This window comes from Alosa pseudoharengus, unplaced genomic scaffold (assembly GCF_046254945.1).
Source record: "Alosa pseudoharengus isolate Yale_2024_CS ecotype anadromous, Long Island Sound unplaced genomic scaffold, YU_APseudo_1.1 YU_APseudo_1.1_scf_15, whole genome shotgun sequence".
In the NCBI taxonomy this organism is placed as follows: Eukaryota; Metazoa; Chordata; class Actinopteri; order Clupeiformes; family Clupeidae; genus Alosa; species Alosa pseudoharengus.
Window position 1 is genome coordinate 6884853 of NW_027468620.1, and position 26641 is coordinate 6911493.

The following is a 26641-nucleotide window of genomic DNA, read 5'->3' on the forward strand; positions in this document are numbered from 1 at the left end:
TTTTGAGAAAAATGAAGAAAGACTGTTTGCACCATCACAGCTCTATTAATGAAATGATACAGTACATTACAGTTCCAAACTTTGTGCTTAGAACCGACTTCTAGAATGACTGAGAATAATTTTGACATGCTACGATGATTAATGATGCATTGATAAGCTTATTAACAAATAGGAAGAAATGAGTGGAGAAACTGTCTTTTGCTTTCAGTACATTTAATGGATAAGATTGCAGTCAATGATACAAAACCCATTGTGACAAATGAGAAATTTATTTCTTTTATTTAAAATACCATTTTCTCGTTTACAAGCATAAATAAATTTTCACCCCAGATACCAAACATAAATACTTTCCATAAACCATTTTGTTTGATCACTTTGTGCTGTATGAAAGATCTGACACTTGGCCTATTGTTACCCGATGATCCCTGTAGTGAAATAGTTACCATGCTCGAAATTCAAGGGTCTCCCCCAACACCAGGCTGGGTTAGTGTTGTGCGTGAAGCAGCGGCTGCTCGGAGCGACGGTGTCGAAAACACCATAGCTCAGCTCCAGACTGCTGCTTCGAAGCTACAATCAATAATCAACTGAATTCATCTGGAAGCATGTCTTTTGTGATGTAAAAAATGGATTGTAAAAAACGTGAGTAGTAAAAATGACAAGTGTCATAAAAAATCTACTCTCACTCTCTCTTTGTCTGCAGTCTGATGAAAAATAATGAAAAAAGTGAAATCATTTGTTTTGAGTGAAATGGGTCCTCTCTGTGATGTACAGAGCGGACTTGGTTCACCTCCCGCAAAATAAATATTTTATGTGTTTAGCAGCTACATTTCCAGTTCAGCAATAACCTTGAGTAATTGAATAAAAAAAATGTGGAATAAAACTGGCAAAATATAATTATACATAAATAACACTGAAAATACCACAATAAAATGAAGAGACCATAGCATTACCTTGACAGTACTTTAAAATGATTAAAATCATCCATTAAAAAAAAGAAAAATGGCAGTAGAAAAATAAAAATGAGAATTCCACATTCACAATGCACCAACTATTGAAAGATAAAACAACAAAACAGTTTAAGAAACAAAAACACTGATATACTGTCATTTGTTTTCTTTTTGCCTCCTACAAGGAAACAAAAAAGAAAATACCATACTTAAAAAAAAAAAAAAAAAAAAATTATGTGACTTGCGCTGAATGTCTTTTTGTTTAGGGTGCTGTGAGGTAACAACTCAAAGTCCTGCCTCCTTCCCACCTCCAAACAATCTCTACTGAAAGAACTTGAGGCCAGCAACCAGGAAGAACTTCTCCAAGAAGATCTCGGAGTCCAGCACGGCAATGTGTGCTGCTCGGCCGATCAGCGAATTGGCGGTGTTGGGCAGTGCGTGGATGACATCGTAGCGCACCAGGTTGCACTCTTTGTTCTGAAGCACGGGCAGCAGCAGGTTTTCAATCATCTCGGCGTATACCGGACCTAAGAGAAATAACATGAGGAATCAAAAATTATGCCAAGTTTATAATAACAGACCCCTGATCAATCCCTGACCATCACAATCCCCCAATCGGTTGGCCAGGGTTCAATTCCTGTACCCGGCCCGTCGTAGTGTGTCCGCTAAATACCAGCCTACTTTAACTTCAACTAATGCTCCAGATAACGCTGTGCAGCCAAACTCCTGGAGAAGTGTGTGTAGCATGCTAGTGGAGTGTGAGCTACAGCAGTGTCCCGTGTGTGTGTGTGTGTGTGTGTGTGTGTGTACAGCAGCCTCACCTGTCTGCTTGTCCTTTAAGGCGGTTTTGCACATCTCAATGCGAGCTGAGTGATAGGGGACGTAGCGGTCCTGCAGAGAGCCCACCAGCACCACATTCCTAAAGTACTGGAGCCCTGACAAGAGAAGAAGAGTTCCTTCAGCTTCATCAGTCACAACATAGCAACCAACATGATTACCCTAGCAACCAGCCTAGCAACCACTTGAGTTACTATAGCAACCACCACAACTACTTGGATTATGGGGCAGTCGTGGCCTACTGGTTAGGGCTTCGGGCTTGGAACCGGAGGTTGCTGGTTCGATCCCCGACCAGTGAGAATGGCTGAAGTGCCCATGAGCAAGGCACCTAACCCCTCACTGCTCCCTAAGTGCTGCTGTAGCAAGGCAGCTCACTGCTCCGGGTTAGTGTGTGCTTCACCTCACTGTGTGTTCACTCTGTGCTCTGTGTGTTTCACTAATTCACGGATGGGATAAATGCAGAGACCAAATTCCTCGTATACGCAAGTATACTTGGCCTAGAAACCTGATTTACATTTACATTATCTTATCAACCAGTCAGTCCCAAGGGGAATACTTGAGTCTACTGCATTCATTACCAAGAGGGGATTACTAGACAGACTACTGCAAATGTTGCATTTCTCCAAGTTGAATTGCATGATTACTGCACGGATGAAGCGTGACAGCACTTGAATGACATCCTCATAATGGATAATTATCATAACCACTCCTGTTTCATACGGAGAGGGTGACAGACTTAGAGCTAAGCAACAGCAGGAACGTAACGGAAGCATTCCGTTCGCGTTGCGTCTGCTGCAACAATTAGTTTCCATTATAATCAATGGAAGTAGCTACACCAGACGTGATAGCGGTGCGTACGTTCGAAAATAGACCATTCGTCTAAAATGGATTTTACGCGTCGCGAACGGAACACTTCAGTAACGCGCCTGGAGTAGCTTCCCTCTCAGACGCTCACCTGCTTTCTTGCTGAGCTTGTACAGGAAGGTTTGGCGTGGGTCTGAGTGATCCCGGCAGGTCAGCTGGAGAAGAGAACCCGACTTCTTCCACTTCTGCATGAACCACAGGCCTGAGACAGAAAGAGCACTCTTTAACAGGAGCAGGGTGGACAAGCATCGACCAGTGACAAGGCCAGAGATCTGACACTACAGTCAAGTCAGGCTATTTATAAAGCACTTTAAAAACAGCAACAGTTGTGATGCAACAGCAACCAAAGTGCTACACAATCAAAAGGTCAGAACAAAATAACTGACTAAATAATAATAAAAAAAACCCATCAACATCAACAACAAAAACGTATTAACTGATGCTCAGACATTGCAATGTTATCAATACTAAGGTACACGTATCAGAGTGTCCACCACGCCCTTGAATACATTCCTCTGTTTATTGGTTTTGAGTGTACCATGACTCCTTATTTCCTGGCCTTATTTAAACAGAACGCTCCTGTGCTACCTGACTCACCTGTGTTGACCAGGGCAGAGCTGTTGTACAGCGTGCCCAGGTGAGGGCCCGACAGAGACAGGAAGGTGTGCAGCCGGCTCAGGTAACACTTAAACCTGGGCCTTGTCAGCACCGAGCGCACGATCAGATTCCCCAGGGAGTGACCCACGAAGCTGAGGACAAAACGAGGAAAGAAACACAATCAGACAGAGAAGAGACAATAGAGAGAGAGAGAGAGAGAGAGAGAGAGAGAGTGTGTAACAAAGATATAATTAAATCAGACAATTGGCTTTGGAAATTATCATCACTAAATAAAAAAAATAAAAAAAACCTACCTGATTTTTGAGACAGCTAAATTGTAGATCTGAATATACTGCACAATTTCATCCAACAGCCGGTCAGTCATTGATTCAAAATCAGCAAAGGTGTCATTCTGTAGAAGACAGAAAATAAATTCAAAGATTAACAACAGCAGAAAGTTACTGTGAGGCGGCTATTTATTTTGACAACACCCTTTTCATCTCAGGTGGGTGCAACTATCTCCCTGTGTTTGTGTTGCTGTTTACCTGATTGCGTTCGGACATGAGGAATTCTATGTGAGAGCCAGGCAATCCCAGCTCCAGGTAGGTCTTCACCAGGCGCAAGTCTGCGCTGTTTCCTGTTGGAACAGAGGAGCAAAGAACAGATGAGCATACACAGACCCAGCAAACGAGCCCAGCACTGGACGACTGAATTCATTCTTCTCCTTTCTGTTGCTAAAGAACCATGTGTGCTTTTCATTTGAATTACAGCACTTGGACTGCAAAGGGTTGTACTGTAATCCACAACATAGTATTCCTTCAACAATTTATTGAACAGAGAAAGGTACAGCTTGTACAGACATAGTCATACTCACAAGACACATTTTGGATAGCGACCCATCTTTAATGTTGAATATCTATCTAAATGTGATCCAATGTGTTCCTGAAAGTGCAAACTGAATCTTTTACAGTAGCTCTACAATGTTGACAATCCGTTTTAGAGCCAAATAATCCTGAGCTATGTTGATAGGGACTGATGTGGATATGTTGTCCATTTTCTTATATGTGGCCTCTATTCAATCATGTCTGGTATTATTACCTCTTCTCAATCCATTATTATTAAAGATGTATTTGGTAAAGAAATACATCTATCGCCCATGTTATGCCAACATATTTAATTCACCTAGATATAGGCTACAGTAGATAGAGGCTTTTGGACATCTGCTGTTGTCAGTGTGCAGTCTATCCCTTTACTCACAATAGCCTACATGTTAAAACATGAAATGTTCAATTATTACCTGCTGACTAATGCAAATTACTGATTGCTTTTAAAGAATTTCACTGGCACATGCACTCAGTTTCTTTCAGATCGTGGTGTCTTTCTGCCATCTGTGAGGCTGCGATGATTAGGCCTACATTATTCCAACTGTGATAGGTGCCATCTGCCATCTGTGAGGCTGCGATGATTAGGCCTACATTATCCCAACTGTGATAGGTGCCATCTGCCATCTGTGAGGCTGCGATGATTAGGCCTACATTATCCCAACTGTGATAGGTGCGCGATCTCCGTCTGGAAGCCTATTATTTGTTCTTGCTTGTTTTCACACTAATAATCAAGAAGAAGGGTCTATATGCTCCAAAGAAGAAACAAATTGAACACTCATCAATGAGCAGCTCAAAATATTTAGCCTACAGGTCCACTTTCAGACTCGTTGTTAATGGCTGCATTTTGCCTCGGAAAGTTCCGCGCTCCATTTAATTAGCACCAGATTGAATCAGATTAGACCATTAGCATCTCTCCTATAAGCTAACAGTCTAATCTGATTCAATGAGCTGGAGCTAAAAGTGTTACTGTCAGACTCAGAGAACGGCTGGATGAACTGGGGAAAGGTAAAACTCAATTCTTTAACTCAAGGTGAGGTGGAAAACGAGTGTACTTCCCCAAATGGTGGAATATCCCTTTAAACTCAACTCATCAAGTCTTTCATTTAACCCACCGTTGAATGAAGAAGAAAAAAATGACATAATGCTTTGCCTGTCATTCTCACTTGTCACTTTCTCTCTGTATCTCATCCTGGCATGAAACAGATTTGCAGGGGATTCTAATTCACATGCTCAAGGAGCTTTTCTGGAGAAGTTGGGTGTCTGCTCGTTTTGCGTAGTTTTAAGTAAAAAATCGTATTTGATGTGAAAATCCGTGGTTGCTACGCAAAATGCGTACAGGTTGGCAGGTCTGTTCTATGTTCTTTACTTTTTAAAGCCCCACCCCCTTTTAAACTATTACCCTCTCATGATTTTGTGCTGTTAATCACAGTGCTCATCTTTCCTTTCACCGTTTATGCCAAAACATGAGAATCTGTGTGAGTTTCATAAAGGGCATGCTTGTTGTGTGCCGATTATCAAAGACGGACAGAGGTTTCGTCACAGTAATAATAACCTGTTGAGAGACTGTCTGATGGGCATGGATTTTTCAGGCTTTGTTTGGGTTAGCTGGTCTATAGCTAAATTTAATAACCTAACAGCCTAACTGGTATGACAAAGCATAAGGTTAAGTTGTTGGCTCTGTTCCAGTAATAGATTGTTTTGCACGGTCTTTATTATTTTATTGTCTTTTATGTCTTTTAACTACTCTATTTTATGTATTTTACTTTTTAAACGTTTTTAAACTACTGCCCTTTTATGCTTTTATGTAGTCTTTGCTTTTGTTTATGTAAAGCCAATTGAATTACCCCTGTGTATAAAATGTGCTATATAAATAAACTTGCCTTGCCTTGCCTTGTAACATCTCTGCCTGGCTCCAGGCTTGATTCCTTATGCTCACCTCCAGCCCTCTGTGTGTGTGTGTGTGTGTGTGTGTGTGTGTGTGTGTGTGTGTGTGTGTGTGTGTGGTCTCCTCAGTGCTCACCGTCCAGGCCGTGGACACAGACCACCAGGTGGACGCCCTCGTCGGTGCTGTCGTCCTCCTCCAGGCTGAAGTAGGGCATGGTGGAGGCCAGCTCCGCCACCTCACTGTACAGGAAGCCCGGCAGCTTCAGCAGCTTCAGCTCCTCTTTGGCCTGCACAAACCTGTAAACAAGCACACACACACACGCGCACGCACACACACAGCCAAGGCTATTACATCGGGATCAGCATCAAGGGCCTGTATTCTGCAAGACCACACATGTATAAAATACCGCAAAGTACACAGTACAGCAATTTATTCCTCCTAAACTAATAGGCTTGTCAGAACAGAGATGATTAAGTTCTGACTCATTAAGTTAGCAAGAAGGGAAAAAACAAACTTCATATCTATAAATTATATATTTATAAATAATAGTTATTATATATAATTAGGGCTGTCAAAATAATGCGTTAATTTCGATTGATTAATTAATAAAGAAATAAATAAAATAAGAAATAATAACGTGTTAAAAACTAAAAACTAACCGCATTTCATAGTGACATTTGACCCAGTACAGTCTGGCTATCGTAACAGAAGGAGGCAGACGAGAAAGCACTGCTTTAAATGAAACATTTAGCCTACGTTTTAAAAAGAACGCCCAGGCAAATACTGTTGACAGGAGCATCAATCTACTATTTCTGCAGTAAGGAATTTCCGCTGCCTACCATAGGAGTTTGTCAAGTCTGAAGTAGCACCTCAATGCAAAACAATCCGGAGGTAGGCCTACGAGTTAGCACACCTCTTGATGATGATAATAATGCTAACCGCCAGCCTTGTCAAAGTTAACTTTGCTAACGCTTTGCTGAGCCTAACCTAACTAACCAACAAACTCCATTAATAAATTGACTAAATTTGTTGCACACTTGAAACAATCAAGTATGTTGAAGGTGGTTACATTTATTTCCATTCCAATAACTTCACACACTATTTCCGTTCGCATTGTGTAACAGTTTAATTTCTTGAACTGCTCTATTTCTTATCCTGGACTGCCACCTACTCGATAGAAAAGGCAAAAACTCAGTAATTATGTGAATAAAAATCTACAACATGTTTGAATAGCTAAAAAAAGGATAAATCACAGGGGTATTCCAGACATTACCTTGATTCACTCATCTGCCAAACTTGTTCATAGCAAAAATGGATGCATGCGATTAATTTAGATTAATTAATCACAGAGTATGTAATTAATTAGATAATTAATGTCTAAGAATAACTTGCTCAAATGTTTGTAATCAAAACTGGCAAATAAAGTAGGTTGCCTTTTAAAACCCAACTAGGAATAACATTAACATACTGACTAACCCTCCAATTGTTCCAACAAACCTTTAATCCAAATCCCCAGTAAAACTGGCATCATCTACCGGCTTATAGATCCAGTCTCTTAGAGTTATCGTAGCTTCACCTAAAATAGTTCTTAACTAATGATAGACTATAAGAGAGAGAGCGCTGGAGACTTACGCATTCATGTGAGCTTCAGGGACGTTCTCATACCAGCGCATGCTGTTGGTGGTGGTGGTGGTGGTGAGGGGCGGGACAACAGCCCGACAGCAGACGTGCGGTTGGTGCAGGGAGCTGCCCGTCTCCGGCAGGTTCTCCAATCCCACCTGGTCATAGAGCAGGCTCCTCCCCTCCTCGCCGCTCTCCTCCGCCCCCTCCAGCCCGTTGACGTAGGCCGGGGCGTCCGTCTCCTCGTAGTAACCGTTCTCGATGTCGTGTTCCGGCTCCTCGTCGTCATCGCCCTCGTCCTCCTCGTTGGCTCCGGCAGCCGCTGCGGGGACGAGGGTGGTGGTGGCGGACAGGCCAGAGGGTCGGACGCCCAGAGTGACCGCGGACGACTCGACGGGGCTGATCTCGGACACGTCGGTGCTGGAGCGCGAGCCGAAGTGGTTCTCCACCAGGCCGCGCTTCACCATGTCCGTACTGCTGGTGCCTGAGGCGCTGGACTGGGCCCCTCCCGCGGCAGTGGACGCTGACGCTGACGCAGACGGTTCTGCTGCTGCAGCCCCACAGGGGGCGCCGGTCGAAGGCGAGTCCAGGAACACAGACTCGTCCCCCAGACTGGCCAGGGTGGAGTGCTGGGCGGTGGTGGTGGCAGGGCACAGGGGGTTGTTGGGGGCGTGAGCGCTGCTGCTGACCGGCTCCCAGGGGTCAGGGTCGGTCGAGAACACCAGGCTCTGCTCCTGCACCAGCACGCTGGACTTCCTCCCGACGGGCTCGCTCTCGGGCTCTTCGTCGGACGGGAGCGAGGTGATGGACGTAAGCGAGGACTGGACGCCACTCACGCCGCTCGTCGTCTCTGGGCAGAGGCCGCCTCCTCCGCCTCCGTCGGGGCACTTGGCTCCCGCTGTGAGTGCCTGCAGTGGCCTGACGGTGGACACAGGCCTGGGCGGCTTCTCCGACGCCGGCTGCTGCTGCTGGGGGACCCAGACGGGCTCCGTGGTGTCGGCCTTCGCCTGCGGCCCCGGTGCCAGCTGTGTGGCCGAGCTGGGCTCGCTCTCGATGCCCGAGTCCGAGAGGCGTGACGAAGGTCCACCGGGCAGCTGGATGCAGTCGCTCTTAGCGCCCAGCGCTGGACCGCCGGCCTCGCCTGCTGCTGCTGCTGATGATTCCGCCGCCGCTGCCCCCTCCACCCCCCCACCGCCTTGCGAGGGCTGGACCTCAGGGCTGCAGTGCGACTGTGTGATCTCTGGCAGCAGCCCCGCCAGCCGGCCCGGTGAGAGCACGGTGACCTTCTCGCCCTGGTAGGGGTCCTTGTCGCTGGGCTTCACATCAATGTGCCGGAGGCCCCCGCTGTGGCCCCCTGCTGCTGCTGCTGCTGCTGTGGGCGGCGGCGCCTCACCACGGGGAACGGCCACTCCGCCCTCCGCGCCCGCCACTGGGGCTGCGGCTCCAGGACCTGCCTGGGGCCTGCCGTGGGCGCCCGCCACGGGCCGCAGCAGGTTGGTGAAGTCGTCCCTTTGGCAGCCGCCGTCCGTTTGGCACTCGGCCTCCCCCGCCGGGTCGGGCAGCGTGGGAGCGTGTTTGACGCTGATCCGGGAACTGTTTCTGCCGTCCCCAGGGAGGAGGTGGTGGTGGTGGTGGTGGTGGTGACCCTCTCTCTCCTCCCCATCTCGTCCACCGACACCCTCCCCCGCTGTCGACGCTGACCACTCCCGGGGGGGCTTGGCCAGGGGCTCGGCGGCAGAGGAGTGTGAGGGCGGCAGCTTCAGGTGCTTGTAGCCGGTGAGGATGACCGAGTCCTTGGAGCTCTGGCGCACCAGCTTCTTGGAGTTCTCCGTCTTGGTGTTCTTCTTCAGCTTGATGGACTTGGCCTTGGACTTGAGCGGCTGCAGCTCGGCCGTGGGCTCGGGCCAGGTGGTGGCCAGGGCGCCGTGCCGCGGCTCGGGGGTCGGGCTCAGGAGACCTGTGCCGCTGGCGCCACCCATGTCCCGCGAGCTGGACCGGTCCAACCTCCCTGATACGGACCCTCTACGGGCATTGGGCATCCCTAGCCACGGGCCGTCACGATCTGAGGGAGAGAAGCAAGCTGCGTGAGAGAGTAGCCAAAACCAGCAGCAGGCACAGACATTATCCTCAAGTCATTGTGGCTTAGCAACACATCATAATCAAGCAGTGGGAGTAGTGCTGGTAAAGCATTTCGCCATGGCTGAATGCAAGGTACCGAAGGTAATCACAGCCATGGTGATATCCTGTGCCAACAGCAATATGAGTGTCGTACTGCTTATATACAACAGTTCCATTACCAACTAATTTAGTTTTTAGATACTAAATTGTGATTTCTGTTGTTTATTTTGATTTTTGCTCGTTCACCCTCCGCCCACAAAAATAGTTCTAATCTTAGCCTTGCCGTTTCCGGTTGCCAAGCAACGTAACACCACTCGAGAGTCAAGATCAGTGAGAGGCTATGTGCTTGTGCACACAGTAGGCTAACTTGTACCTAATGTCTATACATCTCGTATCAAATTGAACATACATCTCGTATCAAATTGAACATTCACCTACTCTTTACTTACTCCATTTTCTCACTCAAATGTGATGTTATGAAATCACTGCTCTCTTGAAATGTTATGAAATCACTGCTCTCACTGCTCGCTTTGTATGAATGAAATGTTGGCTTTGGATAATTCAATGCAATATGTGGAGTGATTACTTGTAGTAAAACGTCCTAGTGGGGGATCTCCTGGAATATCGCCACTCATGACGACTCATGGAATGCCTCTCATCCAATGAGAAATTAAGAAGTAGTTTGACAGGACCTTACTGTCGTTTAACACACCATATAATACATAGCTTACTATATGCATTGTATGGTAAGGTATGAACTCTAACTACTATTGAAATAAAAATAAAAAAAACTGGTCTGTGACGGAGCTGTTGGCTTTTTCAGTCACGTGGTGCGACTTACCCTCCTTGACCGAGTCGAGGTAGCGGTCCTCAAAGATGATTGGCAGCGAATTGACATCTCCGTCCAGGTCGGCACACTCGACAGGCAGTGGCGGCAGTGACAGGAAGTAGGAGGAGCTTTTAATGGCGGCAGTCATCTGTTGGTGGCTGTGAGCGCTGGAGGAGAGACCGAGAGAGGGAGGGAGGGAGGGAGCAGTTCAGTGAGTTCATAAGCATCATCCAGCAGCCCTTTACCACTGACAGCCTGACTACTGCAGCTAAAAGAAATGACAGGATTCTTTATCAGTGCTGATGAAAGGAGAGAAAATCTTCAAAGACACTCACTGCAGTTCCTGGTAGGCGAGCGCGGTTTGGCGCGGATGTTCCAGGCAAAAGAAAGCCTCAGCAAATCTTCGGACCTGCCGACGTGAAATGTAAATGCATTTTAAAACTGTTGATCATTACAAATATCTCTATGCCTCCGAAGTGAGTCAACTATTGAATTTCTGTGGAGTAAGGGCGAGTTACTCCGTTGGTGCCAAACTATTGACATCCATAAATAGTTCTGCAGTCATTGCAAATTAATTCACATCCACCACCTCATTCACAGTAGTTGCCTCCATATATGGCACCCCAGCACCTGTTCACACATCAGGACATTACATCCCATAATGATCTCTATTGACACATAGCAGATAACGAGGGGGTAGCGTAGCTGCAGGTGTCAGCGATTAGCTTCACAGCCTGATCAAGCTCAGGATCAAGGTGTGGATGGATCCTCACTTTGAAAAAAACTCACACAACTCCCAAGCTTTTGCATGATACGATACATAGGTTCACGTGTAACACTTCACTCCACTAGTCTAACCATAACTGGGTCAATTCGTTCATTTGATATTGTTAGTTAGGGTCAAGGATTTTTGGAGATGCATTTAAATTTTAGATCAAAAAAAGGAGCAAGTCTGTGCTTGTGTGAGTCCATGTAGGATTGAGTGTGTGTGTGTGTGTGTGTGTGTGTGTGTGTGTGTGTGTGTGTGTGTGTGTGTGTGTCTGTGAGTCTAACTAACCCTTAGCGTGTGATGGTCCATGGCCAGCAGGGCGGCGATGCTCTCGTGCAGGGACACCACCTCCAGGAACTGACCCCACAGCGCCATGAGCAGAGAGCAAAGCTGGGCCAGGTTCATGTTCACCAGCTCCGCCAACTCATCTGGACTCTCTGCTCTCTTCTGGAGAACACGCACACACACATGCATGTGTATCCACACACACACACACACACACACACACACAGAAGAGCATAGAATTGAGCAAATATTCAGAGATCTGGTGAAAAAGAAACCAAACAAACAAACAAACCAAATCAAATACTCTTTTCAGCCACCAGGGGGCATCCCCACACAGTGAGTCTCCTTAAGCAGAGGCACGGGGGATGTTGCAGTGTTACTGAGATGCGCCAGATAAGAGAAGTGTTTAAAGGACAGAAAGAGGATTTTTTTTCCTTTATATATTTATTCATGAACAACTTGACAGAGGCAGCAAGCATACCTAACGATTCAAACCCAACCACCATACACAGACTTATTGAATAATAAAACATAACATTCTGGAGTACAGCACTAGAATGGGATGTATAAAATGAAATCCGTGAGTCAGTGTTTGCTACCTGTATTTCTGGGAGACATCCAACACCGTTTCATCCTGACTGACAGCCAGAGTGTGAAAGACCCTGTGAGTGGCTCAAAATAACCCCTTTGGGCTGAAAACTGCACATCTTTTTGGGCTTAGAGTCAGACAGCCGTTGGAGCTCCCAGAAGCTGTTGTGTCATGGCCCACCACTGCGCACTTGTCACATTAAAGACATTAGCACAGTTGGCTGTGCTCACCAGCTAACGCTAGCCAAGCTGCAGCATCAGCAAACCTGCTCCACAGACGGCTGCTCTACAACCTAGTGACTACAGTGCAGAGTCGGGGAGAGAAGAGGCTGTGTGTTTGTGTGTTTGTGTGTGTGTGTGTGTGTGTGTGTGTGTGTGTGTGTGTGTGTGTGTGTGTGTTGGGGGTGGGGTGCAACACGCATAATAAATCTGGGATAAATATTTCAGAGCTTCTCAATTTTTGATAAATACTCCCACAGACGTAAAAGAGAGCAGAGGAGAAATCTATGACTTCTCTGTTTTAACAGCGCTGAAAACAGAGCTAGGCACACTGACACTGATGCTCTCATTGGATAAACAAATCACATGGCATTATCAGAGCAAAATGAATATGAGGGCAACCTGCAGGTCTGTCTATGACTAAAAACATGCCTCAAAAGAAGGATTTATTGTGTGTAAGCGTTTATTAATATGTATGTGTAACTGTATGTGTCTATGTTCCATCACTATGAATGGTGAGAGCACATACCTTCACTTGGTCACAAAGTTCGGTGAGACGGGCCTCCACGTCGAGTTTCTCTGGGGGACAAAGAACACAAAGGTCATGATTAATTTCAAGATATCAACGTGGGATTGGTCTGCAAGTGTAGCTGAGGGAGCAGAGGAACCATTAGAACATCAGCAGAGAAACCATTAGAACATCAGCAGAGGAACCATTAGATTGACAAACCAGGAGGAAATAGTGAAAGACCAGGACACTACAGGGACACCAGAACAGAGACAGAGAGAAAGGGAGAGAGAGAAATACAGAGATGGAGAGAAAGGGAGAGAGAGAGACAGAGATGGAGAGAGAGAAAGAAAGAAAAAAAGAAAGGATAGAGGGAGGGATAGACAGATTTGAAAAGATAACTCGATGAAGAGCTAAAGAAGGGAAGAGGAAAGAAGAGAAAACTGAGGAAAAGTTGAGAGCAGAGAGAGAGAGAGAGAGAGAGAGACGAGGCATTGCCAGACATGAAGAGAAACCCCCAATACCCTAGAAACACACTGAATAAGGAAGAAGGAACAAGAGAAAAAGAGCACAGATCTCAAGTGTTCCATCAGCAAGGAAGACTTACTCAACGGAGAGAAAAGTGAACCGCCTGGAGAGGAGGCGCATCGGGAGAGGAGAGAGAGATAGAGAGGGAGAAGACGGAGGGAGGGAAGGACAATGAGAGGTGGAGGAGGAGAGCGAGTGAGCCAGGGAAGAGGGGGACGGGGTCGTACGGGATGGAGGGGTAACATACCTATGGTGACGTGCCTTTGGCCGCGGGGGTAAGGTCTTCTGAGAACTCTTTCATAAAGGACTTGCATGCTGGGCTTGGCTAGTGGTGGGGATTGCACATATATAGGCACATGTTCAACGTGTCATCTCCCTTCAGCGGGCGCTTAATGCTCAGTAAGAGCCATTTACTGTTAGGTGGGTTAGAGAGAAGTGGTGGGGCGTGCAGCAGCAGCAGCAGGAGCAGGAGGAGAGGGGTTAGTGTCTGAGGGTGATGCTGTGCTACAGGAGAGAAAACTAGTGGCTTAGGGAGCTAGTCTACAGTTGGAAATGAAGGGGCACAACAAAAAAAGATTGCTCATAAGGGGCAACGATTGGGTATTTGCAGAAGACACACACACACACACACACACACACACACACACACACACACACACACACACACACACACACACACACACGTACAACATCAATACAAGCACATAGTTGGATGGGTAATTCTGGTTAGGATGAGGATGATAAGTTGAGAAGAACAGGTTTAAGTTAGTTACTGCCTAGGTGACCAATCTTACAAATTTCCAGTAAAGGGGTTAGATGGTGAGAGGCGGGATTAATTTGAATGTTAGTGAGCAAATGATAAAACAAAAATACAACAACAACATCTCAAAACAGCCATCTAAAACAAACAAGCTAAAAAACTGACAAGACATGTGGCACCTATGAAACTGGAGGTCACTTTGACAAAGCAATAAATCATCACTGATCACACACACTCAATTACAAAGCAGTGCTTTAAAAAACAAAACAACACAAAACTCTCATTCTCATTTACAACTGAATGTGGCCATCAAAAAGCCAATAGTACAGCTCAATTCCCTCCCTGCAACAATCACATCCATTGACCTTCAAAGTGATTTGGACAAAGCATCAGCAACAGTGCTACGCATGAAGGAACAGAACATAAATGGGGGAGCGGTGGGGATTATAAGCTGGCTAGCACTAAGAGAGAGAGAGGGGTGTGTGTGGGTGGAGGGGTGTGTGTGGGGGGGCATGGGCGCCCACTGTACCTAGCTCCATGCGGTGGGAGGAGGGCAGGTCCTTGGTGACGGTGGAGAAGTAGGAGAAGAGACCCTGGTAGGCCAGCAGCAGGCTGGCACACAAGCTCTGGTGCAGGTTGAAGGCGTGCTGCAGGCAGTGATCAGACACCAGGAACGTCTTCCCCTGAGGAGGGCACAAGAGCACAACACACCTTAAAAGAACATGCCAACTTTTGGGAAATTCAGCTCATCTACCACAGAGTGAGACAAGAGGAAACATACCATTCTCTGTGCATGCAATTACCCTGTTTGACACCTTAGGCCTATAGGATGTTAGTTAAGCCAGTTAGCCTACAACTCCCTTTTAGCACCAGGCTAGCTATAGGTTAACTGGTGTAATGTGGGATTCAGCAAATCTCTCCACACACACACACAACCCACCAGTGGTCCATTCTGTGTGCACTAAATTTTGTGTGTGCAAGAACTCACACCACACCACCCTGGTGGAGCACCGGTAACCTCACTGATTGACATTCGGTCAATCTGGGTTCGATTCCCGCCACTGAGAGTCCGTGTTGCTTTGGATAAATGCGTCGGCTAAATATCAGTCAACTTTAACACTGCTGCAGCCAATCAGAAACAGGATGTCATCAGTTCACACCCCAGAGAGTTGCAACAACTCTATTCACGCCAATGTTCTATTTCAAGCCTCAAATAGTTGCCGGAAGTTAACAGCAGTACAGCAGTATGGACAGCGAACAAGGCAAGCAAATTAACGTTAAGCTAAGCTCAGTCTACTAGCTATTTAATAGGCTACGATATAAAGTCTGGAATTGTATTAAAAGTTTTCAATGCATTCTAATCAACTGTCAATTTTGTCCAGAACTTTTTGAAGTGAATTTTGATGCCCCATGTACGCAACTCTCTCTCTATAGGATTCTGCCACAAACCTATGGAGCACTGAGGGGAGGAATCTATTTGATTGGCTGTTCTTCAACATGAGCAATCTCCAGCATCGCTAACCCCATCTTTAAAAGAACTGAGATGGAGTTCGACTTTTCGGTTCCCTTCATGTCTACAGTCAAAGGGAATTGAAATGCTGAACTTGCAGCGAGCAACCCAAACCAAAGTTTAAACACACTACAAATGTTACAGAAAGTTGAATCAGTTCAATGTTCATTCTATTCCAATATACCAGAACTCCCTCTGCCACAGAAATCGCTCAATGGATTAGATAATGCTGCTGAACTGATCCGAGACCAGGCCTGGCATTGATCTATGAGATTCTCACAGGCTTCGGCCTCAGGGAAAAGCGAGCCTTCACTAATGTGTGTGTGTGTGTGTGGTTAATATTAAAGACCATCTCTATGGCGAGGCGAAGGGAAAGGGAATATATACTGGAGTTTTTTTCTTTTGTTTGGTTTCTGCAGCCATTATGAAACTCCGCTCTGGCCAGCTCGAGTGCATTCTGGGTCTTGAGCCGTCTGTGTGCCGTTGTGGGGGTGGAGGACTTGGGGAGCTAGTCCACTAAGAGGAGAGGGTTCGTTCTCGTCTGTGTGCCGTTGTGGGGGTGGAGGACGTGGGGAGCTAGTCCACTAAGAGGAGAGGGTTCGTTCTCGTTCCTGCTCGCTCACATTCTCCTGTCCACAGCATCAGAGCTGGTACTGCTGCTGCAATGTTACATCATCTCTGTTCCAACCAAATGAGGCCATGGCCATGGATAAAAAATACCATTGCGCTGGCTATTCCAGATGAACGGTTTGAACTGAGACCTTAAGTGATGATACGGATGTGTGAATCATCCATTCAAATAGCTTTCCTAATTAGATCATGTCTATTTTTTGGCTTTGTGTGATCTTATACAATACCCTACCAAATATAACAGTTCCCCAGTTAATACATGTTTTATACTCATCAGTGGTGTCTGTAAGTTACCTCAATGATGTCAGCAAGCAAAATGTCCTGATGGCCTTCCAGTGTCAACATTCTTGTCTAACACAGTGGCTTAATCTTCCCAAGCTTCCTGGTCATTAGGAACTTCAAGTCAAAGTGCTGCCGTTGTAAGTAACTGCTGGGGGGCATTTCGAGTAGATGGTGTAGAGCTGAGGTCACTAATAGGCGGACTGTGGTCTGGGTCTGAAAATAAGTCCCTTCAGGGCGGAACAAGACCCCTCCGCTCTGCGTCGGGGTCCGGTTCGCCCTATAGGAACTTATTTTCCCAATAATTACCGGCGTTCTATACATTATCCCTTACTTAAAATCTGGAACTGGACCTCACTGAAAATGAATTGAATACCCTTGGCCTAGAGACTGTAACAGCAGAGCCTTACAGCTTCAGCACAAGAAAGCCAAAGGGCTCTTGTCTGACTTCATTTTCTCGTGTTTGTCACTAAATCACTTATTGGTTAAAGTCTCCTGTTGCTGTGGCTGGCCACAGAATACAGGCTGCTGAACTGGACTTACATCAGGGGATAACTGCTTGACATAGCTGCTGCCAAACACCACATTCTCCAGAGGGGGGATGAGGGAGTCTTTGCTCTGTGCCGGCGCGTTTCGGTTCAGCCATGTACTCTTCACATGCCGGGGAAAGCTACACACAAGCACACACACACACAAGCACACACACCACACACACACACACACACACACACACACAGATCAGCACAACAAATCCAGAGGCAAAGGGTAGTAAACTGGCATCATTTGTCAGCAAACATGACAGTACATGATAAAATACCACAAGGAGAATAAGAGCTGTTCATTCTTAGAAACATTTCAAGAGGCATTTCCAAGAACGCTGACAAAAACAGGTCTGAGAGTTTAAGAAAACAGCCTGTGTATTTCAAAGGCAAAGGCAGATTAAAACAAATCCCTGCTAAGGCGTGATGCCAACAGTGTGTATATATTACAATAGTCTCTTTCTGAATTCTGCTGACACAGATCCTTGGTCAAGACAACGGTCAGACACATACAGGGGTGTAATAGTGTGTTCAAAACACTGAAATTATATCCTTTAATCACTGTTTCCCTGTAGAAGCATGTTTAATCACGCTATTCAACAAAAATCTGTAGGCTATACCTTTTCACACATTGGCTCCTGTTTACGAAACAAACATATGATATAAAACAGGCGTAACAAAGGCGTCCACTCATTTTCAAGCAAAGCTTGCTGTGACAGAGTGCCATCACTACAGTTGAGTATGCGTTCTAAAAGCTGCAGGTTTAGTATACCGACGGAGACTTGGGTCCAAGGCCAGGTGGGGTCACTACACTCTCCCTTCGCTACAACTTGGCATTCATAAATCTGGGTGTGAGCAGTGGCTACACTCAGATCTCATGTCAAGTTTCAACTTGTGTATGCAAGCTTTCTAGTGTTTTTGTTTTAGAACTATCCCACAGTCTCCGGTCCTCCGACTGACCTGATAAGGGGCTGGTGCAGGGCCACCAGGGAGGCGTGCACCACCGCGGAGATGACAGACAGGTGGAAATAGTCGAACATGACGTTGATATGCTGATGGATGCCTCGCTGCAGGCTAAAGTGCAAGCGCAGTGTCCGGCTGCTGATGCTTTGCAGGGTCCCAGGGTCCTCAGGCCTGGATGGAGGTAGGGGGAGAGAGAGAGAGAGGAGGGAGGGAGGGAGAGAGAGGGAGGGAGGGGTAGAGAGAAAAAGAGAAAGAGAGGGGGGAGAGGGGACAGAGGACACACATGTGACATACTGGAAGAACAAACTTGTTTATCAGAGGTCTTCTCTGTTTTCTATGCATCTTGGCAAATGGTCTGAAGGAAACAAGTCAGAGAACGGACTGACATAAAATCAAGAAAACAGGAATGAACCTGAAGATGGTGGACACATAGGTGTGAAAAAGACCTCTGTCTGACCTCTCCACTCACTCAACTTATACCATACTTAAACAAAGGGGGGGGGGGGGCATAAAGAAAAGAAAAAAGGCGCGTGTCAGAGCTCTGGGATACATACGAGTAGTCACCATCTGTGAAGTACAGCTCCAGAATGAGTTGGAAGTCCATATCATTTAGGGAGTCCTCCACCTGGTGGGTGAGGTGAAAGACAGACACTCAAACAGGGTCTGATAGGGCATCTCTGTTAGACCACCCATCACTAAAAACTCACTACCAAGACCATTAAAAGCAAAAGAAAGAGGTACAACAGGCACAAAACATATGACTTACCTTCCTCTCGTCCAGAAGCATCATGACCTTGAAAATAAGCACGTCGTTGACCACTATCTCCTCGTTCTTGTAGAGAATCTGGAAGGTCTTGCTGCAGATGATGTCATCTTGAACGCTGGCGGGGAAGGCCAAGTCTGACCCTGATGGGAGAGAAAGGGTCACTGTCAACTACAGAATCCTGCTGACACCTCCTCCACACCGCTCCACTGCTGCTCCCTGATGCAGTTAAGAACTCACAGGCAGGGACAGTACTGTCTGCACAACACTCCTGGAATGTTTGGAATGGAATGGAATGTCAACTTTTGGAATCTTTCTGGAATTCACAGGGCGAAAACAATTAATCCTAAAGCCCAATTCAAACCAAAGATTCGCAACGAGATGAGCTGCAACATTCTATAAACCAGCAACTTGCTGCAATGTTCTAAAACCTTGCAACTGGACATGGTGAATGCTTTGCGACGGCTTGCAACAGCTGGCAACGACGTGCAACATTTAATACACATCGCTGCAACTCCTTTCTGCAACTGCTTTTGTGTGAATTGGGCTGAAAGAATCTTCTACATCAGGGGTATTCAATTAATCTTCAGCGAGGTCCAGTTACGGAAAATTTCCTCAAGCAAAGGTCCGGAGCATCATAATGTTTAACGTGCGTGTTTAGGATATGTATGTATGTATAATATTAGGATGGATGGATGGAGCCTAGTTGTAGATAGATAGATACTTCATTGATCCCCAAGGGGAAATTCAAGAAATAGAAGATTGTAGGCCTAGGCCTAATGTTTAATGTGAAATAAAAGAAGTAGCCTAAAAGGCAACATTCGAAATGAGGAGAAATAAGGCAAGAGTAGCTTAATTGGGGAGAAAAACTGAGTAGCCTTGGCTATTTTTAAGATCTTAACGTGAACTTAAAATAAAATTTGAGCTGAGACAAGGATGGATATTCCACAGCTGGTTCCTTGAACCCATTAATCAGCAAGTTTAATTTTTTGTTTTTTGTTTTTTTAGGTTGACCCGAAATCCTGGAAACCCAGGAATATCACGTTGTTGGGCAGTGAATGCATGTAGGCTTAACTAGATTGTGGTGGATCAATCATATTGCCTTCTTAAATCGTAAAATATTCTGTGGTCTCAGTTCACTGTTGAATGGGCCTAGCCTACCCTATGCTTGCTCAAAATATATGCTTTGTCTAGTAGAGGTGCTTCAAATTGGCGCTTAAAATCGCCTGTCTCAGAATATATATAGAAGAGGTCCAGGGCAATTCCGCGCAAAACTGTCACATCATATTTAGTTGGCGTTAACGTGACAGTTTTGCGTGGTATTACCCCCGTATCGTTATATAAAGCTCGGTTCTCGCTGTCTAGCTTTCTCCTCTTTGAGCAATTGATGATTTGAAAATAACTTACTTATCGTTAACTTAGATATCCATCTGATTGTTTATCGTTTCAGGCTATCAGTCTCTTCTCCATAGTAGGCTACTTTACTCACTGACTCGACTTTATCAGAATTCACAGATTTCACTGGCTGAGTAGCAGCAAGCGAAATGATGGTTCCTGAAGCTCCTGAAGTAAATGCTGTTATCCTAACCAACGAAACATTTAGCGCAGCTTTGAAATCTTACGTGAAAATCTAAATTAGGCTATTATGGTCTGGGTCCGGATAGGATCACGCCACGGTCCGGACTCGGACCGCGGTCCGCCATTTGGTGATGGCTGTTCTACATCATAGACTGAACACTGGCTGAGTGTTAAGCTGATCTCTGGATTAGTGACATTTCCTCTGTTGAATGGACAAAAATGATGCATCATAGGTGAAACACCAAGACATTTTATCATCATAATTAAGAACTTTTCCACAAGTTGAACATAGAGCTAACCTCATGCAATGAAGTTTGCTATTACACCCAAGTAACAACATAGGCTTTAAAATTATATTGCTCTCCCAGCATCTTACACAAGCTGAATATTATAGACACAAATAAAATAAAAATTAAGAGAAATACATTTTTCCCTCAGGCTACTTTTAATTAATTTTCTTCAGTCCTTCACAGGAATCCAGAAAAGGAACAACAGCTCTGAAACACCCAGTTTCAAGAGAAATATGTCATAGTTTCAGATCTGTTTGATGTGAGAAGCCTTTGATGATCTTGACTGTGATAAGCTCTCAAAACAAGTGTGTGTGCGTCTATGTCTATATATACGCACGCACGCACGCACACACGCACACGCGCACACGCACACACACACAATCATTCCCAGTCGTCTAATAATATGGTTTCACAAATAGTAATTAGACCCTTTCAGAGTGGAGCATGGCTGCTGTTCCCAATTATGCCAGAACTTCAGATCAGGCAGACACCAGTTTAGAACTCATAGACACTGCAATCAGTAGAAACTTGGCAATTATTTCAACCTTTTAGCTTATAAATGTTAAAGTTACAGCACCTTTTGCAAGCCATGCCCAAAGAGTGATTTTTTGTGTGAGTTTTCATATCATCTAGAGCTTCCAACATCTTCGAGAAAGGAGCTGAGCCCATAGTGTGGGCTTATTGTTGGTCTCAAGGTTAAGGAACAGATTGTTATGCAAAATGCATACTTGTTTTCAAATCACCTGCATCGCCTTTGCTCATCAAGCTGCACATTCAAAATCTGAATTAAAATGTTTTGCTGTCTGTCATTCCTTGTCTTTCCCAAGGACATCAATCGCTATATGTTATGCTGCAAAAAAAATCACTCATGAATGTGAATTCATACTACTTGCAAGTGTTTGACAGTATTTTTGGCTATTTTCATACGCCAGCTAGTTAATAACATTGATCTATTCACAAGCATGGAGCATCTTTGCTCTTGGTTCAGTGGGCAGAAAACGCTGGTAACACCACAGTTAGCTGACAAAGTTACCGGAATTAGCCCATTTCACAAGATGGGGCCGCTGTGTAAATCAACTTCCTGTGGAACAGCACTGTCCCATAGACAGCAAAAGAAGTCCACAGGAAAGACAAAAGCAGGAAGACGTTTTACCCTGCCAATTAAGGCATCATTAACATCAACGAGGCCGGACACCTGGACACTGTGAAATAGGCTTATTCATATAGCATGGGACTTGATACAAAAGATTCATTTGCAAGAGAGAGGATATGCCAGTGAAATATGTAAACAACAATTCAGCGATTGACATGCTTTATGATGCTTTTATGCAATGACCTGCATTTAACACATGAAAACTCTGGTCTGAGCGTCGTCAATCTGCAGGGCCTTTGATATAGATGCAGTGGAGATACGTGCACGGCAACGTCGTTCACTTCGGCTGCTTGACTACCATCTGCTATCTGTGGCCAGGCCTGAACTGAGCTGGGCTGAGTTGGACTGAGCGTGCCAGGTCATAAATGAAAGCCCCGAACAAAAGGGCACTCTGTGAGATGAACGCCAACTGAAAGCCAGGGAGAGGGCTAACACAATGAACGTCAATACCGATGCATTGAGCGTCTTAACAGCCAGTGAAGCTATTTCACAACCTCCACAAGCAGAAGGATCCGGGGAGTGGTTGGCAAATAATACAGGCTAAGTTTGCTTTCACCGTCTATCTCTTTGCCAAACCGGATGTGTCGGCACTTCAGCATCAATCAAGACTCATCATGTTCTAAACCATCAAGAGCCACAAACTCTCAGTGCTGATTGTCTCTTTGATTGCCTTTATTCCCTCCATTACCTAAATTAACCACCTCAGCATCCTTACAGTCCTTATAAAGAGTGCTGGTACAGCAAGTGTGCGGTAAGTGTGCGGCTGATCTACTGGTCCATTTGGTGCAGGACTGCAGCCAACGCCTCGGGGCAACATGCATGGACGCAGGAGGTGAGAGAAGAGAGGGTGAATCATTTTCAGATTTCAACTGAACGCTTTTATAGAACACTTCAGGCAACGAAAGAGAGAGAGAGAGAGAGAGAGAGAGAGAGAGAGAGAAAGAGATAGAGAGAGAGAGGAGAGAAAAAAAACATGTTGTTGCAATTGTAATGAGAGAAAAGATCTAGAGAGAAAAAGAAAAGAATGCAACAGGACAGTGCACAGTCTTGCTTGCATCTTCCAGTGGCCTTAGTGGGAGCTGAAGTAAACGCAAAAGCATGCAGGGGCAGCAGCAGAGAGAAAAGGGAAAAAAAAAAAAACACAAATTACTGTTGCGTGCCCTCCCTGCCATTTGAGACTTCTGCAAAGGAGGACTGAATATGTGGATTGAGCTTATTGGTGGAAACACGCAGAATGGAATGCCTTGCACCAGCATAATCTGACTGTTTGTCTGGCTGGCAGGCGAGGTAGTCGGTTACAACTGCATTAGCCAGCACAAGAGCACGCACGCAGAGACAGACAAATGTCACTGTCCACGTGCAGTCTGGCCCAGCCAGTCAATTGCGGGGCTAAGCTACTGTTCCACCGAGCAACCTTTCTCCAGTCCACATTTCTGAAGCTATTACACAAGTTCATAACATTCAAAATGGACACAATCTAATTCCTGTAATGCTTTGTAATCCCTCCAAAATTCAAATTTAACTTATTAACATACAAAGCAGTCACGCATCTCCAGCTGAGCAACAAAGCCTTACTTATGCTCCACTTGCACAACCACAAAGAGGGGCTTAAAAACAGAAAGTAAAAAAAGAAAAAGAAATGAAATCATTTTAAGTGTCCATAAGGTGGCGAGGAGACAGGCGCTGTAGAGGACACCCTACAGAGAAGTGACCCGTTCCGAGCTGCAGCCGAGACCTTCTGGAATGATCCGCTGCCCACTGTTCTGCCCCTTCGCTCCGCACGGCACGGCCAGGTGTGCGCCTGTCACCCACATGCCCACCTTGGGCCAGGGAAACAGATGGCCAACGAGTAGCGTGCACTCATGCGGGCAAAGTTTTGTTTGCCAACAACGAGAACTACATGAAAGAGAGAATAACGATTTTACAAGCCATCTGCCCCAGGGGCACTACAAATCACAGGCTCCACTGGCAAACCGACATCCGACAGTATTGCATTTCATCAAGCCCCATGCAACTACTATAAAATACAGAACTGCAGACTTAGCAAGGGCTACAAACCGACATGAAGTCGCTCTTCAGATTTCCCGTTTTGATCTGCTACATCCAGAGATGTGGCAAGGAATGCTATGGTGCTCAGATGAAAGCCATCATCATTAAAGCGGCTCAGTGAGATGAACCTTCCACTGAGCAGAACTGAACTCGGGTAGGGGGAAAAATTTTAAAAATAAAAAACAACACTGCTCTCTACTCTGTACTTATTCATTTACACAACCAATGACATCCTGTCTTCAGTCATAGCTCAACCAAATATAATGACACTCTGAGACACATAACATGGTCTAAGCAAAAATTCTAATGACAGTTCACTTCACCATAATGGCAGAATGTTAAAAGCATGACCTTATACAAAAGGAACCCACTGATGGACTGACTAAGTGAATAAAGCCAAAGCAATATCTAAATGCCTGCACTGGCAGACTGATGACAAGGTAAGATATACTACAGATCGAGGTCAATCATTTACCTAACTCGAGAAGCATGTCCTCAGGTCAAGGAAGTTTCAGGCTATTAGATGCCTCTGATAACACTTAACTGGAAGCACACGCCTGCAAATTCCTAGACAGGGCTAGGTTTCACCTGAACGCTACGCAGCAATGTCGAATCAATACTGAAATTCTGACTGATACTGATGTCAGCTTTGGTGTCCCCAAGGTCAAAACTCAATCAAGCTGTTGTGAACAGTTGGTGTTTGTTACAATCTGTGGTCAGGAAATATGTAGGCTAGGTGACACTTAGATCTTATGAATCTGCTGTATAAACTAGCATTGTACACATACAGCACCTAAATCAACAGGAATATGAGGTGCAAACTGTACAGCAAACAATTATGATACTGTAAAGTGGTAAAAACAGATAGCAGGACAGTCATAAGAACCCGTGCCTAGCCGTGCCTAGCCTAGCCTTTCCTGGGGATTACAGAACATTAATGTCAACATCTCTGACTCAGCTGCTATTGCAACTATTATGCAATCAATGCACACACAGAGGTAGACTTTGGCAACTGGTGCCAACACGCAGTTTGTTCACCACTGAAGTGGGTGTTACATGGAAAATATTGTCAGACCTCACGGTCTCATTATATGTTCAGGGAGATCGGTGTATTGCAGTATTTTCCGTTTCTGTAGTGTCTCCATAGCTTTGCATGCTGTAGTAACATCTTGCTCCAAGGCTAGGAAAATGGACAGGCCCGACATTTGGAAACACAACATTTTTTTATGCATACAGTACAGGGTGAAATGAGGCTATGATTACTCCACGGTTTTGAAGTGTTCCACCAGTACTTGCCCAATATCTAGCCCAGTGTTTCTCATACTTTTTCAGACCAAGGACCACTTAACAAATAAAAAAAAACCTAAAAAAAGAAAACTCATGGACCACCTAGCTTACATAGGCAGTGTTGAACTGTTTGGATTTACATACAAGTTGGTTCAATATTGCAAACAACTCATCTATATTATATTTTACCACATCTGCTCGCGGACCACTTGGGGATAGCTTGCAGACCACAAGTGGTCCCCAGACCACACTTTGAGAAACACTGATCTAGCCTACACATACATGGCAAGATCCAAACACACAAATTTGAATCTGAAGCAAAATATTCTGTTGCAGCAAGTAATACACCCACCCCACCATTTTATGGAGCAAGCGGCTTAATCCCGAGGCTGATTTGGTGGCATTTGGTGAGTGCTCTGCCGGGGCAGCTGGTGGAGACCGTGGGGTGCTGTGGACACACTGACCTGAGGGATGGAGCAGGCTGGCCTCCACTCTGTGAGGGACCCGCGGCGGTACCTTCAGACTGGCGCGGAGCTGGTAGAATCTGTTGGCATTAAGATTGAAGAAATAAATAATAAAGAAAGGCACAAATAAAGACAACAAACAATGAATTCATTAATCAAATGACAGATTAAGCACAACTGAATTGGGGATAAAAATAAATGGGTCAAACGTGTGCATTGCACAAACATGCTCTTCAGGCACAAATATGTTCAAAGCTAGGCTATGTATAACTTGTTTTTAAAAACAGCTATGAGCTAGCTATGAGAGAGAGAGAGAATGTAGTAAAAGGAGAACAAATTGAGCAGGTCACAGGACACATAAGCACAGCCGCGGAAACTTGAGCACTCATGAATGAGTGATGAGCTCTTACATTCTTCTCAAATTCAGTCTGCCCAAACCGCAGACACGCACAAACACACACATTCTCTCTGCCCTCCGTCTCTCTCTCATCGGTCACTGCAACCAGCAAGCCGTGATCACCTACACAGCCATGACTCGAGGGGCCATGAAGAAGCAAAGCTGTGAAAAAGCTCTGACACATCACAACAACCCCCCCCCCCCACACACACACACACATAACACCCCCCCTCAGCTCCCCTACGCTTGTTGTGTTAACACGGGGCTGATGGGAGCGCTCCGGATCTGGACACAGCACGGAGAAAGGGCACAAGCTCCACTTGGCTGCTTCCTGAGGGGGCCGAGTGTTTCCAAAGGAGGCGAAAAAAGAGCCGCCTTTAAAAATAGAAAACAAGTGCTCTCTTTTCTTTAGAGGGGACAGGGAGGAGGTGGAGGAGGAGGAGGGGGGTATTATTTGATCAAATGTGCACGGCTGCTACATGCATTAAAAGGGCAGGGGGA

General features: G+C 45.5%; 1 protein-coding gene across 3 annotated transcripts in view; it reads right to left on the bottom strand.

Annotated features, from left to right (window-relative positions):
- Nucleotides 1-250: 250 nt before the first annotated feature.
- Nucleotides 251-26641, bottom strand: part of fam135a (family with sequence similarity 135 member A) — a 33115-nt gene continuing 6724 nt past the window's right edge. Inside the window, exons 4-22 of one of the 3 annotated variants that reach the window (XM_076285376.1) lie at nucleotides 25744-25823; nucleotides 18926-19065; nucleotides 18714-18784; nucleotides 18157-18330; nucleotides 17201-17327; nucleotides 14768-14921; nucleotides 13726-13803; nucleotides 12972-13021; nucleotides 11639-11794; nucleotides 10917-10990; nucleotides 10594-10748; nucleotides 7647-9696; nucleotides 6150-6310; nucleotides 3791-3882; nucleotides 3560-3657; nucleotides 3246-3397; nucleotides 2740-2850; nucleotides 1769-1882; nucleotides 251-1474 (exon numbers count right to left, since the gene is read on the bottom strand). In XM_076285376.1, coding sequence (XP_076141491.1) covers nucleotides 1269-1474; nucleotides 1769-1882; nucleotides 2740-2850; nucleotides 3246-3397; nucleotides 3560-3657; nucleotides 3791-3882; nucleotides 6150-6310; nucleotides 7647-9696; nucleotides 10594-10748; nucleotides 10917-10990; nucleotides 11639-11794; nucleotides 12972-13021; nucleotides 13726-13803; nucleotides 14768-14921; nucleotides 17201-17327; nucleotides 18157-18330; nucleotides 18714-18784; nucleotides 18926-19065; nucleotides 25744-25823 — 4243 coding nt within the window. In that variant the 3' untranslated portion in view covers nucleotides 251-1268. Of the gene's footprint in view, nucleotides 1475-1768; nucleotides 1883-2739; nucleotides 2851-3245; nucleotides 3398-3559; nucleotides 3658-3790; nucleotides 3883-6149; nucleotides 6311-7646; nucleotides 9697-10593; nucleotides 10749-10916; nucleotides 10991-11629; nucleotides 11798-12971; nucleotides 13022-13725; nucleotides 13804-14767; nucleotides 14922-17200; nucleotides 17328-18156; nucleotides 18331-18713; nucleotides 18785-18925; nucleotides 19066-25743; nucleotides 25824-26641 lie in introns of those variants that run through there. The other 2 variants (XM_076285375.1, XM_076285377.1) reach the window with 2 other exon arrangements.